At 36.8% G+C, this 18164-nt stretch overlaps 1 protein-coding gene across 1 annotated transcript in view; it reads right to left on the reverse strand.

Moving 5' to 3' along the window:
- Positions 1 to 18164, reverse strand: part of LOC136821321 (probable E3 ubiquitin-protein ligase HERC4) — a 63212-nt gene that overhangs the window by 5304 nt on the left and 39744 nt on the right. Inside the window, exons 13-23 of the mRNA XM_067077557.1 lie at positions 11473 to 11662; positions 8635 to 8684; positions 7752 to 7802; positions 7469 to 7531; positions 5909 to 6016; positions 5335 to 5424; positions 3230 to 3403; positions 2434 to 2481; positions 2033 to 2128; positions 1110 to 1228; positions 360 to 407 (exon numbers count right to left, since the gene is read on the reverse strand). Of these exons, the coding sequence (XP_066933658.1) occupies positions 360 to 407; positions 1110 to 1228; positions 2033 to 2128; positions 2434 to 2481; positions 3230 to 3403; positions 5335 to 5424; positions 5909 to 6016; positions 7469 to 7531; positions 7752 to 7802; positions 8635 to 8684; positions 11473 to 11662 (1037 nt within the window). The remainder of the gene's footprint in view (positions 1 to 359; positions 408 to 1109; positions 1229 to 2032; positions 2129 to 2433; positions 2482 to 3229; positions 3404 to 5334; positions 5425 to 5908; positions 6017 to 7468; positions 7532 to 7751; positions 7803 to 8634; positions 8685 to 11472; positions 11663 to 18164) is intronic.

Here is an 18164-nt window from a genome sequence, read left to right on the forward strand (position 1 = left end):
CTCTCAAAATCAAATTTTTTTTCTAAAAATCGTGATTTTTCCCACCCTTAGAGAGACTGCTTTGAAATTTCCTGATTTTTGTAACCCTTAGAGAGACTTTGAAAGGTGAAAAACCCGACCCTTACCGTCCGCACATACCCAACACCTATTTTTGCCTAAGTACCCCCCCCCCCGGGAATTTTACTGTTCACACTTTCTTAGAAAAAACGCAAGTTTCCAAAGTTGCTTCGATTCTAGTAAGTGAAGACAACGCAAAATTCGAATTTCCTATTATTCAGATTATATCTAAAAGTACAGGACGGGTCACTCTGAAGGTGTTTACGAAACATAAAAGGAGATAGTGATAGAGAAAGAAATACCGGTAAATTCCAGGGTCAATATAACGGTAATCGTCCAATGCCGTCTTCCTAGAACACCAAATAGTTGATTAAGTTTAAGTTCAAGAAAGAACCCTGAACCCTGACTGAAGATATTACCCAGGCTTGGTGGTAAACTTGATCCAACCCTTCTTTGACACATTTTTCTATCGTCTATAGGAACGAATAAAGGACTGGGACGGTTTTAGTGGGATACAGCGGACAAAAAAATGCCCGCGCATTAATTGGCGGCTACGGTCGAAAAGGTATATTGGAACGCGTTATCCTTGGGTCTAGCATCTGAGAGCGAGTGTCCAAGGCTACAAAAGGGGTAGAATTGACTGCGAAAAATTATATATTCATCAGGAACAGGGGAGAGGCAACAATTTTCTTCCTTTTTTTTATTGCATTTTTTGAAATCTACGTGAAAAATTGATGCCACAGGAGCCTCTGAAAGTCAAAGTTTCGATAAAATTCCAAGAAGTATATTTTGCGGTTTTTGAAAAGGGTAGATTCAAAATGGGCTATTCCAAAAATAGTTTGTTCCCTTTGTTGAGGAGGTGTGATGTCCAAGGTGGTCTGGAAAATAGATAATTCAGGGGGGGGGTCTGGTTTTTTGAGAGTAAAAACCCAAAGTGGTCAGTAAAACAGAGGTTGAAATTCCAGCGCGATCTAAAAAATTAAATGAAAAAAAATCTCACCTTTCCCAAAAAGGTGAGATCGATATATAGAGGGTATAAATTGTTAACTAACCTTCCCAGTATTTTCTTGTACAGACAGACAGGGAAGGGAACGTCAACAATGATCGAATTATAAATGGCCAACCCACATATGACACCAATTAACATAAACATCTCTGGTCCTTCGAATGACTGAAGAAAGAAATGTCAAAGCATAGTGTATTTACAGGTTCTGAGCAAGTAAGAAACATCAAATCAAACTCTAGTGGGGTAAAGGGCTACTTAGACTACACAGTATATTGACGAACAATATTTGAAAATGTCCTTTTCGGACCGTAATGTACGAAGTAAATAACAAGTGCTTTATTCTAAATAGGAATTTTCTTTCTGTAAACAATCCCCCTATGTTGTTGGAAATGTGCAAATTAAGCTGGCAATATATTGCGGACACCTTTTCAATATATTGCCGACACTCAGCAATATATCATCAATATATTGTCTGACAATATATTGTGTAGTGTATGTAGCCCTTAAAGGGACATAACAGTACTTGCGAAATTTGTAAACAAACTGTATGCAGCGGATATAAAATCAAAACAAATGTCACATGTCAAAATAAAAAATCAAACCAAATATGGCTAATTTTGATTGTTCAATTGTTTTACAAGTTTGTTTTGGACACGTGATTTTAATTGTTCTTTTTAATGACACGTGGTTCGCGCAATGTTTATATTTTACTATTAATGTCCCTTTAAAAGAAATAGCCAAAATATGCGTGATTTTTATAAAAAAGCGTGTAGCTCACAGTTGTCAAAGCAAAGTTGATCGTCTCAGAGGGAAAACTGACTGACTTTACACAACAAATTTGCCAATATTCTTGAAATTTGGTCGAATTTTGAGACAGGAAAGCCTCTATTTGTACTTCGCAAAGACGGAAATCAGTCTGAGAAAGTAGTCACACTTAACTGAACAGAGAGCTAACAAATATAAACCTACGCCATGTTTGAACCATATGCAACCAGTTTCGGTAAAGAAATCAAACATGCCGTACTTTGGATCCAAAAGGTCTCGCATTAAAAGTAGAAAGAATTCCTGAAATTATATATAAAAAAGGAAAACATGAGGAAAAGTTTTATTGGAAAGACATTAAAGAGTGCGAATTATGAATCATTCAAAATCCCAGCTAATTGGACAGTTCACTGTCCCAGCTGGGAAAGACACTTAATTTAATGTTAAATGGACGTTATAGGGAGGATTTTATCTCTATCTGACACACAACGTTGTTTCAATGTCTATCTAATGTTCACAACGTTTTTTCGACGTTTATCTAGCGTTCACAACGTCCATATTACGTTAGATGAATGTCGAAACAACGTTGTGCGCTAGCTAGGATTTACTTTTTTGACACCACCTGCATCTTCAGCCATTTCATCCACAAACTTGATCTGTTGAAGGAATAACATAAAAATTAAATCATGTTTCTTACGGAATTATTTTAGAAATACAGTTGATTCTCACTAGCTTGAGCTCGGAAGGGGAATCTTATTTGCTCGAATTACAGAGAGATTTGAATTATAGAAAGTGTTTCAAAAGGGTTTCTCTTTGGCCGGGACTGGAAATTAATTCGAATTATCGAGAGATTTGGATAATAGAAGCTCAAGTAAGCGAGGGGTTAGTAGCATTTCAGTGAGGTGAAGAGCTAAATCCAACACGTTTCTTTAAACTTCCCAAATTACCATTCAAATCCAATTATGGTTCAAGACTCTATGAGGAATCAGGGATCATGGGGGGGGGGGTCTGTGCTAAGTTGTAGGGACCACTGCCAGGTGGCTGGTCAAAATTTGCAAGTCAAAAACAAATTAGTACCAGATATAAGTGGGTGGTCAAAGCTGCAAATTCACTTAAAGCTTAATTTTCAACTTAGTACCTTGTGCAAATTTGGATTAAAAAGGCAGTTATGACCAAAACCAAAAAGATTTTGAGTCGACAAAAAAGGTAGATTATTATACCTCATTATCATATCCAACAATATCTTCGTTAAAATTTTAAAAATTTTTCAAGAGAAGTAATAATCTATGACACTTTTGGTATTGAGATCTCTAATTTTACCCTTTTTTCAGTAAATTTTACGTAAAATATGTATTTTTGGGATGGTGCTTTACGTTCCCGTCAAAATATAAGGATTATAAGTACCTTCAGCGGTTTCTTGAAATCCATCAGATTCTGTGATAAAATATTGTTGAGTGTATCTTGAACCAAGTGATGTCTTCTTATACTTAACACTAGATAGGGACTTTGAGGGAAGTCAATAAATCCGCTCGATGCGATGCTATTCAAGTTCATCATGTGCGCTCGTCCAACCATGAACTATATTATGCAAATAAAGGAACTTCAAAATGATGCAGGGTACAGGACACAGGTTACTCACTCAACACTTTCGCAAGGGGCTGCAAGGGGCAAAAATTATTGTTCGTCATTTTATGAGAAGCAAGCCTATATGCAAATAGAAGAGCTTTAAAATTGTTTTAAAAGTTGCAGGGCTTCACTGAGCGGCCACATCGACAACAATTCTCACAACAATAAAAACAATATCAAATTCTCAAAACAATATCCAAAGTTGGTAAATATGTAAAATGCCCTCGCAGTGATTTTTCTACGTCTTGTTGATGATGAAAAACTTCCTCGCGGACAAGGCCTTTAGTTACTACAAACCTAGAGGTGCCTGCATGTAGCCAAATATTTCAAGTGGCGATTGAATCGGTCATACAGTTACAATAAATTTACAGATAGTCTGGTAGTCGTCATGGAGTGCCGTGGAGAAGTCCACGAAGGCAACTGATACAAGCTTAGGATTATGGTTTCTCTGGAAATTGGACACTTTTGCCGCTAAACACCAGAGGCTTAATTTCTTTTCAATCGCAAGGGGACGACTTATCCTAGGCGTACTAGAGGCCAAGTTTTCAGAGATATCTATTCGAGCTGCGATACTCATGGAAGGGACAACTATGTGAAACGCACACGCAGGCGCCTCCTAGGTGTCCCTTAAGGGAAGAAATTTTCGCGAGAAGAAATTTTCGCGGAATTTAATTTCGCGAATCAGAGTTTCAAAATGGCAAATTTTGCGGAATTTAATTTCGCGAATAAGCCGATTTCAAAAGTTTCACGGAATTTAATTTCGCGATTGAGAAGAAGTTATCAACTTAGATTAACTTTTAAGCATCGCGGAGTTGTTTATATTTGTTTATATTTGTTTATATTTGATAAAAAATACACGTTATAATGCTTAAAAATCAATTGTGTCCATCTTTTTTGGTAACACCTGGTCAAAAAAACAAAATAAAAGAAGAAGAAAAACAATGGAATTTCGCGGAATTTAATTTCGCGATTTAACAATTTTGGTGTGTTTCGCGGAATTTAATTTCGCGAATTACGCCCCAATTCGCGAAATTTAATTCCGCGAAAATTTCTTCCGCGAAAATTTCTTCCCTTAAGGTAACTTAAGGCCCTGCCCGAGCGGAAGTTTTTTCATCATCAATGAGACGTAAAAAATCACTGAGGAAGAGAGCACTTTAGATTTTCCGATATTTTATAATGTCGCTTTGAGAATTTTGATAATGTTGTGAGAATTTTGATATTGCTGTGAGAGTTTGAAATATTGTTGCGAGAGTTGAAATATTGTTGTAACAGTTTGAAATATTTTTGTGAGTGATTTATTTATTTATTTATTTATTTATTTTTTTTTTTTTTAATATTTAGCAATTAAACCCAATTAATTCTATTAGCGACGTATCACATTCCTCAACCCAAACGCCTCATCGAATTAACTACAATATTTTTTTTATTTTTTTTCACACTTCTCACAATCTTGTTTCTATGCCTAGTCCTCGGCCTATATAAAATCATAATATATTTACGAGATATTATTTATCTAAGAATAGTTTATGTATTTCTTACTGTCTGCCATAATTTATCTAGGACGACTATCTTGCGAACAAGCCGTTATCCAGTTTAATTATTACTAATCGAACAAACTTCCAAACGTCATATCTCAGTATTCTGATTCCGAACTTCACTTAGTTTTCCTTATTCCTTCCGATGAGTCCTTCTTCCCGTATCTGTTCGAGTTGTTAGTTATTTATATATTTTATACACACAGCATATACATTATATAACACTTTTCTTGTAAGAAGAACCAATATTTATATTGTTGTGAGAAATTGTTGTCGTTGTGTCCGCTCAGAGCTTCCGAACAAAATTATGGTTATCACTCTGATGAGATACGAAACAAAGGATCTTACCCTCATTTGCAACTCAGCATCGTATTCCATCATGAACGCTTTTTCTTTCACCTCGAATACGAATGGAAAGTTACTGAACGCAAATCCATCCTAAAAAGTGATACGTGACTTGAATTATAGACTGGAGTCGTTTAAAATCCCCCTGCAATATTGGTGTTAATGATACAATAATCGTAACGGAATAATGCCAGTTTGTATAAACTCTACTTCTATCATCTTTCCTTAATTTCCATTATGTCTGAATTAAGGCCGGTCTCCACTTGCGCGCGCTGCGATCGCACTTTTTTACTTCAATCCTTTTTGCTTGGAAAAAAGATTACGTCATAAAAATGTAACACGCGCTGGAAAAAAAAGTTGAACACATTTTAACTTTTTTCAACCGTTACGTCAGATCGCGCCAATGGAGAATTTTTCTTTTGACCAATAGCGTGGAAGCTTTGCTCGAAAAAGTTCGATCGAAGCGCGCGCAAGTGGAGACCGGCCTTTAGTCGTCTAGCATGCTAGACTATGTGAATTATTAACACGATGGAAAATTCAGAAAACGTATCGGTTACATGACGTTCAAGTTACGTACCGGATTTTCAATATAACTGAGGAAATCTTTTCGGATATCAATTTTGTCCATCAAACCAGGGATGTAGAACGAAGCGTGAGACAATACCTCATCTCCTTCTTCGCTAAGCTAAAAAAAAAGTTTCGAAATTTATAAAAATTACACTTACTATAATTAATGGTAATCAGAAGGTCTTGGTACAAATAGTGGAGAAAACATCCTCCACATTGCCCGATGATGGGAGAAGAATCGTTCGAAACATTATAGCCAAACGTAGTCAACATAAATCTCGTGATTTAAGCCGCGATAAACTTCCAATATGAATATCACTGGGTCGATAAACTCAAAGTTATTTTGATTGTGAATTCAGCATTGAAAACAAAAATCACTGCTTCTTTTATCACTAAAGATATCCGATTTCGGTCGGTTAAGCACTATACGGATGTCCAATAAAGTTTGTAAATTTAGCAATCTCTCGTCTATAGAGGTTTTTTCATGTTTTTGATAATTTACGTAACTTCTGCCATTGTGAAAATTAACGTTCGATTTATGTAAGGGATCACCTCCACAAATTCGAACATTTGCTTCCAAAATGGCGGAAAATACGTCACTTAAAAAACACGAGAAAACCTTTATTGCAGGGAGACGAGAAAGAGTATTCGAGAATCCGGATACGAGAACCATAGTCATTATAAAACACTGGTCTGGAAGGTTTTTGTCTCTTTTTATTGTTAAAAGATGGAGCTTACGTACCAAAATTGATTTATTTTGCAAACTTTTTGACCATGTGATTAGAAAATAGACCAATCCCAAGAGGATATTTTGGTTATGTGATCAAAAAGTAGTACTTGTCTTTTGTTTGTAACAAAAGAAAGTTGAACAAAAAGCTAAAACAATACATTGCTAGACCAGGGTTTTTTACAATGACTATGCGAGAAAGACCAGGGATAAGTAGCACCTTTCACTGTATTCAGACTTTTGGTTGTCTACGCATTACAGAGTCCTTGTTTGCAAGTACTTACTGTAATAATGAAAACTTTCCTGATATGCAACAAATCTCTGTTTGAATTTTTTTTTGGTTCATTGTGACATTTTCTCTTATCATTTTAGACAAATACCCTTCTTTGGTTACATTTCACTGGCATTGAGCGCTTACATGCGTAAGAGGTACTCTACCAGGCGGTAAATACTTACAAAGAAAAGAACTCAATCCATCGAGTTCAAAGGCCCTTTGGGGCTAGAGAGGAAACTCTTGAATAGGAAATTTAGTCACTTATTTGCCATCCAAAACGAGTGACCCGCGTGTTTTTCACATAAACGCCGGGTTTGAAAATAAAATCCATCACCAGATTTCGAAAATGTACCACGTAAAAAAGAAGAAACCGCTAGGTTCAATCCATTATCCCCGGCGCGAAGCTCAAGGCTCAAGCTTCATTCCCCATCAAGCCCCTTCAGGACTTTAAACTCAATGGAAGCTTCCTCTCTAGCGTTCGGCTTTAAACTCAATGGTTCAATCTAGCCCCTAAGTTGAAAATAAAAAGATTTCGTAACTTTTCATTGAGAAGAAAGAATAAATTTTACCTCGTGGATAACTTTCAGCACCTTCAAACAAGCATCGAAACTTGCCAACGTGTTTTGTATGAACTAAAAGAATAAAAGGGATGTCATGCCATTACGTGTTCTGTCCGCCATGGATAGCCGAGCCGGCTGCCCATGGAAACGGTAAAACCAAACAAAAACCAATCTAAAAACCCAGATTGCTGAAATTTTTATACAAAATTTCAACTTTGTCATAAGCAGGGTAGCCTAAGATCGACGGCAAATTTTAATAAACTGGAATAACGGATTATGAGTTTTCACTTACCGGCGCTCTTCTTTCTGTTGGGAATAACTCAAGGATGGACCATTTGAAACACTAAAATGAACGAAAAGAGGGTTGTTGAAGGTTCATCAAAAAATCAAAAAATAACTTGAGGCCGGTCTCCACTTTCGCGCGAATTGGGGGACAGTTTTTTTTTCCTAACCTTTTTTTGCCCGAAGAAAAGATTACATCGTAAAAAAATTCTACTTTTTTCATTCGTTACGTCAATTTCGACCAATGGAATTGCTTCATTTTTCAACCGACCAATGACCTTACAAAAACGTCAAAAAGTTTTCGCTCGTGTCGCGCGAAAGTGAAGACCGGCCTTTAAGTCTGATTTAGATGGCAAATTTTCTACCTTGCTTCAAATTGACTCAGATAAGACAGTGGAAAGTCAGCTCTTCTTTGCTTTCATTGAAAAGAATCAAGGGAATCATTGCATTGACGACAAAATGAAAGATCTCATTCGCAAAATATTGCGCAGATATTTTTGAAATTTTAGTGAATTATGCAAAATTTATTTGAAGCAGGGGAAAGCCTCTTTCTAGACTTCACTGAGATGGAAATCCGTCTGGGACGGAAGAACTTTAACACTGAAAATAAGATAAAGGTGGACTTAAAAAATGTTGGTTTGTCGTCACCCGACCGACTCTTCTCTAGACTTGCCGCCCTAAAAACTTTTAATGCTATTTCTACGAAGTGAATTTGTTTTCTTCAAAAATTACAAAATGTAGAGAAAAATTCCATGAATGATCAAAATAAAAAAAAATTTCCAACCGACTCCAAAATGTAGGGTCGGGTGACGGCAAAACCGTCCAGCCTAAGAGAAAGCAGGTCATAGCAGAATAATAAGATGTAATGAAAAAATTATAAAAGAGAGTTTTACCTGGACGATTCTTTCGAGGAAAGTAGCAGGTAACAGTTTCCACCAACCAACTAAAATTGTAAGAGAAAAAACATTTCGTAGGGTAAGTAGAAAACATGGCCCACCTCTCTGGCCCGGGCCATATGGCCTACCCTCGGCCTACCCATGGTTTCATCCATGATTTTGAGTCCCCCCTTAAAACGCAAATCACCCCTTATCAATTTATCCCCCCTTAAAGCTTAAAGATGGTTTCGAGGTGCCCCTTAAGTCTTACTCCCCCCTTAAATTTGCAAGACTCTTATGTAAACATGCCCTTAATTTTTGGGGTGTAGAGACAAGCGAGAAATTAGTCCTTAAAGCTCTTCTACTGATATTTCTTTCTTTCTTTTGTGAAAAAGTTTTTTATCATTATATACTTTTCTAAACCAGCAAATTTAAAATATTAGTAGAGAATGATAAACTGCAATAAACAATGTACCTGGTATAAAAATCCCTACTATACACTTTTCTAAAATCGTTTTCTCCTCAAACTGATAGCATTTGAACGAAACTATTCCATATAGAAGCAGAACAGAAAAATATTCCAAATTGAATGTAAATATTCGAATCACGGGTCATTCCATTACTGAAATGTGATTGGAGCCTTAGATGTAGTGTAGGATGATGGCACACCAAGGAAACAAAAATGTTTTAGAATGTAACATTCGAATCGAAAGAGAAAATTCCATAGCTGAAATGTGATTGGAGCCTTAGATGCTTTGCAAGCAGTGGCGTTGTGGGAAAATCTTTCTGGAGGGGCCAAAGTCAATTTTCCAAAGTGGTGTCCCCACCCACGATAGGCATAACGAGGAAGGAAATATTTAGTGGAGAAGAGTAGATTTATCTTCGATGAATGGAAAAGGGGACAACAGGCCCCACCATGGTTGGGGCCGACTAGAAAATTTTTTTAAATCGACTGCCAAGCTACCCTAAATCACTAAATACAAATAGACAAATTAGAGACTTTCTAGAGTGAAAAGAAACTTAAAGAAAGAAAGTGTAATGCGAGCGAAGCGTGCGAAAAAATTGATGTTTTATGATTTCAATATTGTTGTCAGCATATTGGTCTTGGGGCGCAGTTAGATTTTCATTTAATAATGCTATATTGTACACAAAAAACTTGTAAATTAGCTAGATTGCAAAGAAGTTACCAATGAACTGTATTGCGAGCGAAGCGAGAGAAAAAAATTGCAAGAAAGGAACAAGATTACTCCCCCCTCAAGTAGCAAGGGCTTCCATTTGACCCTTGAGACCAAGTCCCCCCTTATTTCTCAGTTTTTAACATTTTTGCCCTTTGTGTTTTTCTCTAAATTTTAAATCACCCCTTATTTTAAGGGGGGGGGGCTGAAACCATGCTACCCTTTGGCCCACCTTCAAACATTTTTTTCCCCGATTTTATTCTCGGACAACCAGGTTATAATGATATGTGTGCGTCGGGATGCACTATAATTTCATTATGATTTCATCATAAAGCACGTTGGCGTTATTGCATCAGCCGTTTTACGACAAACAATTGGTCAAATCTTGTAAATGCTCTAAGAATTAAACACTTTTTTTTATGAGAATAGTGTAAATGGTAGCGCATTGTGCTCTTGCTCTAGGGATCCCGAGTTCGAGTCGGGTTCGGGTCAACTTAAAAGATACCACAATACCGTTTTCCCGTCAAAATTTTTCCTGAATCCCGAAATCCCGAAAATTGAAAAAAATAATAACACCGTCACACCGGTTTGTAGAGGTTAAAATACCGGCATAATAACAAAAAATAAGGCTAAATACCGTCTGATTTTAAAATACCGTTATCCCGTCTCTTTTTTCGTCGAATCCCGTAATACCGTACTAAAAGAGGGCCAATCCCGTCACACCGTAAAAGTACAAACCCCCCTCTCGCCTTAATCTATGTCAGAGGCCCCCAGCGGTTTGCGTGATGGCGTGATTGGGACTTTTTTCTTGCGTGATGGCGTGATTAGAGATTTTTTTGCGTGATGGCGTGATCAAGATTTTGGCGTGATGCGTGATAGGGCAAAACTTTGAGGCGTGATGCGTGATTTGGGCTATTTTTCGCTATTTTTTGCGTGGTGACAAATTTTAGCGATTTTTGTGATGCGTGATTGGGAAAACTTTTTGCGTGATGGCGTAATTAGGGGTGCCGCTGGGGGGGGGGGCTCATGTCAGGTGTATAGAATGCAGACTCAAAACGTTTAATTTTTTTTGTTTATTTCAGTCTCGTTGTTTTTCTAAATGCCAAAAAAAAACAAATGCCAAAAAAAACAAAGTCCAACCTCAGAATTGGTTTGCAGATTTTCAGAATGATAAGAATCAAATCTTTTTTAGAGTTGCAAGATGGGCCAAAGGGTAGGCCAAGGGTATGCCATATGGCCCGGGCCAGAGAGGTGGGCCAGGTTTTCTACTTACCCCATTTCGTAAGAACTCTAAAATGAACAATATGAATAAAATATCGTTTAAAATTCATGATATTTATTGCATAATGTTTCCTACGGGTTTGGTAAATTTTAAACACTTTTTCTCTAGCTTAAATTTGCCACTACAGTGGCGAAAACCGGCCTGTTTCCGTAAAAAGCATTACGTCATATGTATCATGAATAGAAGCTTTGAGTCGAGTTAAATCATAATAATTATCATATTTTGTATTTTATTTCAGATTTGAGAAGAGAAAACAATATAAGAATTACAGACAGTATTGGACCAAACCTCACTATGCTAAAATCAGCACAAAACTTCCAAAGAAAGTCTATTGGACGTCAGACGAACGTTGAAACAACTTAGTTTACCAGCTGTAAGGTTAAAAAAAAACCTTCTTACTTAGTGCCTTCTTTGCAGGAAGCTGTAGTCCACCAAACGCCACAGCAAACGAAACGCCTAAAGGCGCCATTTCTTCGGGTGCCATTTTGTGAAGTATTTCGGGGATGATGATGTAGACGCGAAGACATTCTAAATCAGCAGGATTGTTATGGAGTGATGAGATGAGAGAGCTGGACACGCTCGTCTTTACCTGGTGAGAAAATAAAAGCAAGTGCGATATTTGATAATAAAATACAGTTGAGTCATAATTCCGTATTTTCTCTATCTAGCGCCGATGTCCTTTAATAGGCACCGCATCTGCAATTTTGAAAATTTGATAAGCACCATCTGCTTTCGTTTTCCTAAGAGATGTTTTAGAGTCCTGAAAAGCCTTAAAATGTTAACAAGCATTTAAATAGTTTGACCCTCTAAGCCTTATGTTCTTATATAGTTTGTTCTTATAAAAACGTGTATGTTGAAAAGGTTGTACTAGCAAATTATTTCGAAGGAAATTTTGTACTGACAGATTTTTTAAGGAGCAGAAATCACAAGGATGCATATTGTAGATAAAGCATGTTTCTCGCAAGGTTTATGACATTTAATCGAAGGAAAATAGAAATTACTGACCACAATCTTTAAACCTACATGTTAATTTTCGGGTTCTGCATAAACAAGCACAGGATTTAATTAACGTTAACTTAAAAGTCGTGTACAAGCTTCAAGTAAGCCCGGACACCTGAAAACAAAAATCCATTTGCCGAATCCGACCTCGAGAAAGCAATCATTTTACGCGAAATCACTTTTTGAGGAATTCTCTACATCATACGTTCAAAGACAAAGACAAGGAATGTTCCAGAAAAGAATAGATTTGTCTTTTCTAACAAAAAGTTTGTATTTCTTAAACTGTGTTATTTCATATGTAACGCCATGAGAAGGGTTCAGTAGATGTAATTTGTCCCTCTCATCCTCTCATCAAAAATATAACAGAAAAAAGGGGCTACAGTACAATCGGCGCCGCAATATCTGGCACAAAAGGGGAATTCCCTCAAAACTTTGTAACCGAAAGTTATCTGATATTCCGATGGCGGATTGGCGGCCGCCCACGCTACAGCTCTAAAGGAGCGGGCCAATTTCCCATCAAAGAGAAATGATTGTCGGCCTTTGATGTTCCGCACCCCAAGTCGGGTTCAATAACCCTTGCGCATAAACCTATAAATATTTTGGTTGTACCCGCCAATCACCGAAAACGAGGGCTGGGTTACCAGACCTCCCGTTGCAAAATTCTTGACGCGGTCTCGCAAAATTCCGTAATGTAAACCTTCCAGATGTTGAAAATTTTCCCGACCTTCAGAGCTTTAGCGTGTCGGATGAAAATTTCAAAATCTGGGTGCCAGATAAAACTGCAAGTGATTATTAAGTGCTTTAAAGTACGGTTAGAAAGTAGAGTTTTAACTCTGAGTTTAAACATGAGACTTAAGACTTCCAACCTTAAGAATCTCAGGATCCAAAAGCTCAAAAAAGTTCCAATATAGCTAAGAACATTGCCACTTAACTTTTCCCAAAAAATCGAAAAATCTCCTGACTCAAAATGGAAGTGCTGAAATTGCAATTCTCACCCGAGCTTTAAATTTTGAAAAACGTTAAAATACCCAAAATTGCCAATATATTTCAGCATTAAGTGTAGCTTTAAGTTAGCAACGGTGATATTATATAGTATAGTTAGAACTAGACGGTTCCCGTCGTCGCAAACGCCGGTTAACAGTTTTGCTTGCACATCAAAAGCCTTTAAAATACTATAATGTGGGTTAATTCCTGACATCGTTTTGGCTTAAAATGCCGAATACAATAATAAAAATTATACTTCTAAACTTTCTACATTAGTCAAAATTTTGTGTATGTAAGCCTCGATGATATGTCTTTTTAAGCTAACGGAAGTTTGTGTTCAATGAAATGCCATAGTGACACTGTCAAAATTATCGAGGGTACCCGTCGTTGCAGACGCCCAAAGGTGTCTGAGGTGGTGAGAGGGTTGCTTCTAGGAAAGAAAAAGCCTTAGTTGTGACGGAGAGGCTCGCGCTTTGCGATTGAGCACTGAAGGTTTTCCCGTTTGTTGGCTTCACATGCGGACAGCTTAAGACCGGCGCATATGCAATGCAACCAACATTCAAACCTTTTTTAAATAACGTTAGACGAAGTTTAATCATCAAACAACAATGTTGGATTTTGTTGCGTGTGTTGATATAAAATAATTCGAAATCGTGCAACAAAACCGCCACACCTTTTTATTTGAAACTTTGTGACGTCGCAGTACTTTTTCATGAAATTGACATCAGAACTTTTTTCGTTTACAAATAGCAGTGTAGAGTATGTTATGTTACAACTATATTACAAATAGCTACATTTAGGCTATATTACTATATTACATATGTTATTTGATACGCGCGATAAAGGCAAGAAAATTATGGTTCGCAGCAAAAATAGCAGTGTAGAGTCTTCTCTAATCCGAGTTTTCTACGCTTGTCAAACTTAGCGCGAGACTTTTTGTATCGAAGGAGGATAGGTTTTCCGGCCGCGGCGTTCAAATTTTAGAAACCTTAGTATGTTACTGGGCTAGCGTTACAGAAATCTTTCATAAACTCAATTAGTATAGAAGATATATAGTATTTATAAACGTGGAAGAGAGTTTTGAACACTGGTTCTATGATAACTTAAAGTTGATCATAAAACAAATGCTCCAAATTCTTTTCAAAGCAATCATCTTGATCTTCTCGCCACCTCAATTGATTTGATTTCAATTTTCTTACGTAATATGATGTTGAAAATCAATGTCAACACCATATAATCCGCGAAAATTGAGCTCAACCCTTGTCGTAGGAGAAAATTTCTAACATAAAGTTAACGTTCTCTGGTTCGATCTTTAAGGGGAATTGAATTTTCATCGAATAAGGGAGCTTATCGATTAATAGAGCGTTGTTTATGAAAAAATCTTGATGACGGTGACTATAAATATTATCGAATAAGGAAGCGTATCGAGTAGTAGAACGTCGAATAAGAGAACAGGGTCGGATACAGGAGGTAGGCTATCCTATTTATGGAGAGTAATTAGTTTCCATATAAGGTAATACGATAATAAAGTGCACTCTCCTCCATTGGTTATAGCCTCCCTCTGTATCCGAGCCTGAGAGAACATTTCTAACATATTCAAAAGTTCAAAGAAGGCAAGAAACTACAAACTATAATGGATCATCGACAAATTTCTGCATTGATGTATATTCCAAATATCTATGATGCAACGAATTAGGCTTGACGCATTCTCTCCGATATGTTTTGATATATAGGGAACGCTCATCATGTATAGAATTTCCGTCCAAGAGTTACCCCCGTCTTTCTGTTTTTGAGATTTAGAAATATGAATAGCTTGATTTCTGAATCTTTTAAAACTTTATCCAAAATTTGGGTTGACTCTCGAACAGGAATTTTATTATACACAATTAGCATCCCCTATATCAAAACAGGGCCCACGCCACCGGGGTGGGGGGGGGCGTCATTATAAAGTTAAATTTATTTAGTTGTACGGCGATTCGTGAATCGCCACATTCGATCCGTTACCAGGCTTCACACTTTTCCCTTTTGATATGTTTTGCAGGGCCCACGCTATGAAATTGAAGGTGGGGGGGGGGAGGGCAATGAAGCAATGAATATAGAGTCTAAGGAGGCGCAACCAAAAATCGTGTACCAAAACTACATGAATTACGAGCGTAACAAAACAAGGTTTGTGGTACATCTCAAAATAAATGTAACTTTATAATGAGATGCACGATGAACCTTGTTGTGGTTAAAGCCCTGACTACACTTTCTTCAACTCTTTGTATGTATACTTCATTAGCGAGTTTATAAGTATTCGAGATAAGTCGAAGGAGACGGTATGAAGCAAAGTGAACATGTCCCCAAACCGTCCAGTTTGATCGACGACGGTAAAAACACCAAAATACTGTCTGTCTTGCTGAGCAAAGGCGATATAGAGCCGTACATCAACTATCGACTTTGTTTTGCGTCGACTTCACTTAGTTACTATCGCCCTCGATATCCTCCGATATATAAACTCGTTATAATCATCGTCCGTTAGAACAGTAGATTTTTAACTTCAGACATATGTCAAATAGTTTGAGTTTAAAATTAAAGTCCTGTAAGGAGCTAGAAAGGAAACTCTTGGATGGGAAATGAAAAAACTCATTTCCCGTCTGGTTCCAACACAAACGCCGGATTGAAAGTAAAATCCATCGCTAATCTTCGAAAAATATACAACGTGAAAACAAAGAAAGCTCTAAATTCAATCCGTTATTCCAAAAGCAGCGTTAATCTTAAGACTTCACTTTTTCTTGTGTTAGAGAATGGTTGAAGATTCCTCTCTAACCATAAATTTGATAGTCGAATATGTTTTTGCGATTCACCAAACTTGGTCAATAACAAGTTTTGAAGTGCATTTCAACATGAGATTACCAATAGCAATTACATGCTGAGATGTACATCAGACCTTGTTGTTTGTTGGTTGGAGAAAAACGAGTAAAACAAGCAACATGCTGAATGGACCTACCTAATGATTAACATCAGATGAAAATAAGAAAAAAGTGACAATAATTGTACAAAAATTCAGAATGGAAAAATAAAGCTTGTGTGTTGAATAATGTAAAATGGTAAAAAGGAATTTCCCCAAATACGAAAATCACTTAAACCATTCAGGCCCAAAAAACCTTTTAAGCTGCTTTTGGCCCAAATTTTCCCAAAATAATTTTCCTTAAAAATCTGGCTCCGTCACATTTTGGGCATTGTCATTTTGCATCATTGTGCAAAAAATCAGAAAAAAATAATGAGTCAACATTGTTAAAAGCTATATTTTCTTATTTGGTTAAAGGGAATTTCCCCCAAAATACGAAAATCCGTTTTTTAAGGCGAATAAGAATTTTCCGGGGAAAACCACTTCAGCCATTCTTTAGAGAATCTTGCCCTCCATCTTTGTACAAAAAATCAGAAAAAAGTAATGACAGGATTTTGCACAAAGTCCAAAAAACCCTATTTTTAGGTAGTTTTTGGCCCAAATTACCCAAATAAATTTTTTTTCGAAAATCTGGCTCTGTCACATTTTAGGCATTGCCATTTTGCATCATTGTGCAAAAAATCAGAAAAAAATAATGAGTCAACTTTGAGAAAAGCTATATTTTCTTATTTGGTTAAAGGGAATTTCCCCAAAATACGAAAATCCATTTTTTAAGGCGAAAAAGAATTTTCCGGGAAAAACCACTTCAGTCATTCTTTAGAGAATCTTGCCCTCCATCTTTGTACAAAAAATCAGAAAAAAGTAATGACAGGATTTTGCACAAGTCCAAAAAACCCTATTTTTAGGCAGTTTTTGGCCCAAATTTGCCCAAATATATTTTTTTTCGAAAATCGGGCTCCGACACATTTTAGGCATTGCCATTTTGCATCCTTGTGCAAAAAATCAGAAAAAAATAATGAGTCAACATTGTTAAAAGCTATATTTTCTTATTTGGTTAAAGGGAATTTCCCCCAAAATACGAAAATCCGTTTTTTAAGGCGAACAAGAATTTTCCGGGGAAAACCACTTCAGCCATTCTTTAGAGAATCTTGCCCTCCATCTTTGTACAAAAAATCAGAAAAAAGTAATGACAGGATTTTGCACAAAGTCCAAAAAACCCTATTTTTAGGTAGTTTTTGGCCCAAATTTGCCCAAATAATTTTTTTCTCAAAAATCGGGCTCCGTCACGTTCTGGGCATTGCCGTTTTGCATCATTGTGCAAAAAATCAGAAAAAGCTAATGAGCCAATCCTGAGAAAAGCTGGTAACAGACGGACGAACGAACGAACGAACGGACGAACGGACATGGGTTAATTTATAGAACCTCCACCGGGGCCCCCGGAGGTAGGTCCAAAAATAGGGAATGGCTTTAAAGCATTATTCCGCGGTCACCGAGCTGAAATGCTCAAAATCAACAAGTTTTGAAGTGTACCTTAACATGAGATTACCAAATGCAACTTCATGATGAGGTGCACACCAGACCTTGTTGGTTGTTGGTTTGTTGCGGAGGAAGGATCACTATAGCCTATTCATGACATACTCTACTACTATGACTTAATGACTTTTACTTCGTGGATACCAAGCTTAAAATGCTGAACGAAGTCGAACGAATAGGACAAACAGTTTCTCAATAATTCTCAATATATTCACAACAAGTTTTGTTATTCGTTTGATTGTTGGAGGAACAATTACTAAAGCCTATTAACATAACATGCATCGGTATGAGTTTAATTCGCAGATACCAAGCTTGAACGCTCAAATTTGCAACAGTTTCTCAAAAATAGATTATTCACAACAAGTTTTGTTATTCGTTTGATTGTTGGAGGAACGATTACTAAAGCCTATTAACATAACATGCATCGGTATGAGTTTAATTCGCAGATACCAAGCTTGAACGCTCAAATTTGCAACAGTTTCTCAAAAATAGATTATTCACAACAAGTTTTGAAGCACATCTTAACATTTGATTACCAAATGTAATGAAATGATGAGATGCACACTAGACCTTGTTGTTGGTTGGTTAAGTTAATGTTAATGTATACATAGTCGAAGAATGAGTACAAATGTGCACTACACGTATTTTTATATGAACTTTTGAAGTTCTTAACTTTTTGAGTTTA

This window comes from Clytia hemisphaerica, unplaced genomic scaffold (genome assembly GCF_902728285.1).
Source record: "Clytia hemisphaerica strain Z4C2 unplaced genomic scaffold, Clytia hemisphaerica genome assembly, whole genome shotgun sequence".
NCBI lineage: Eukaryota > Metazoa > Cnidaria > Hydrozoa > Leptothecata > Clytiidae > Clytia > Clytia hemisphaerica.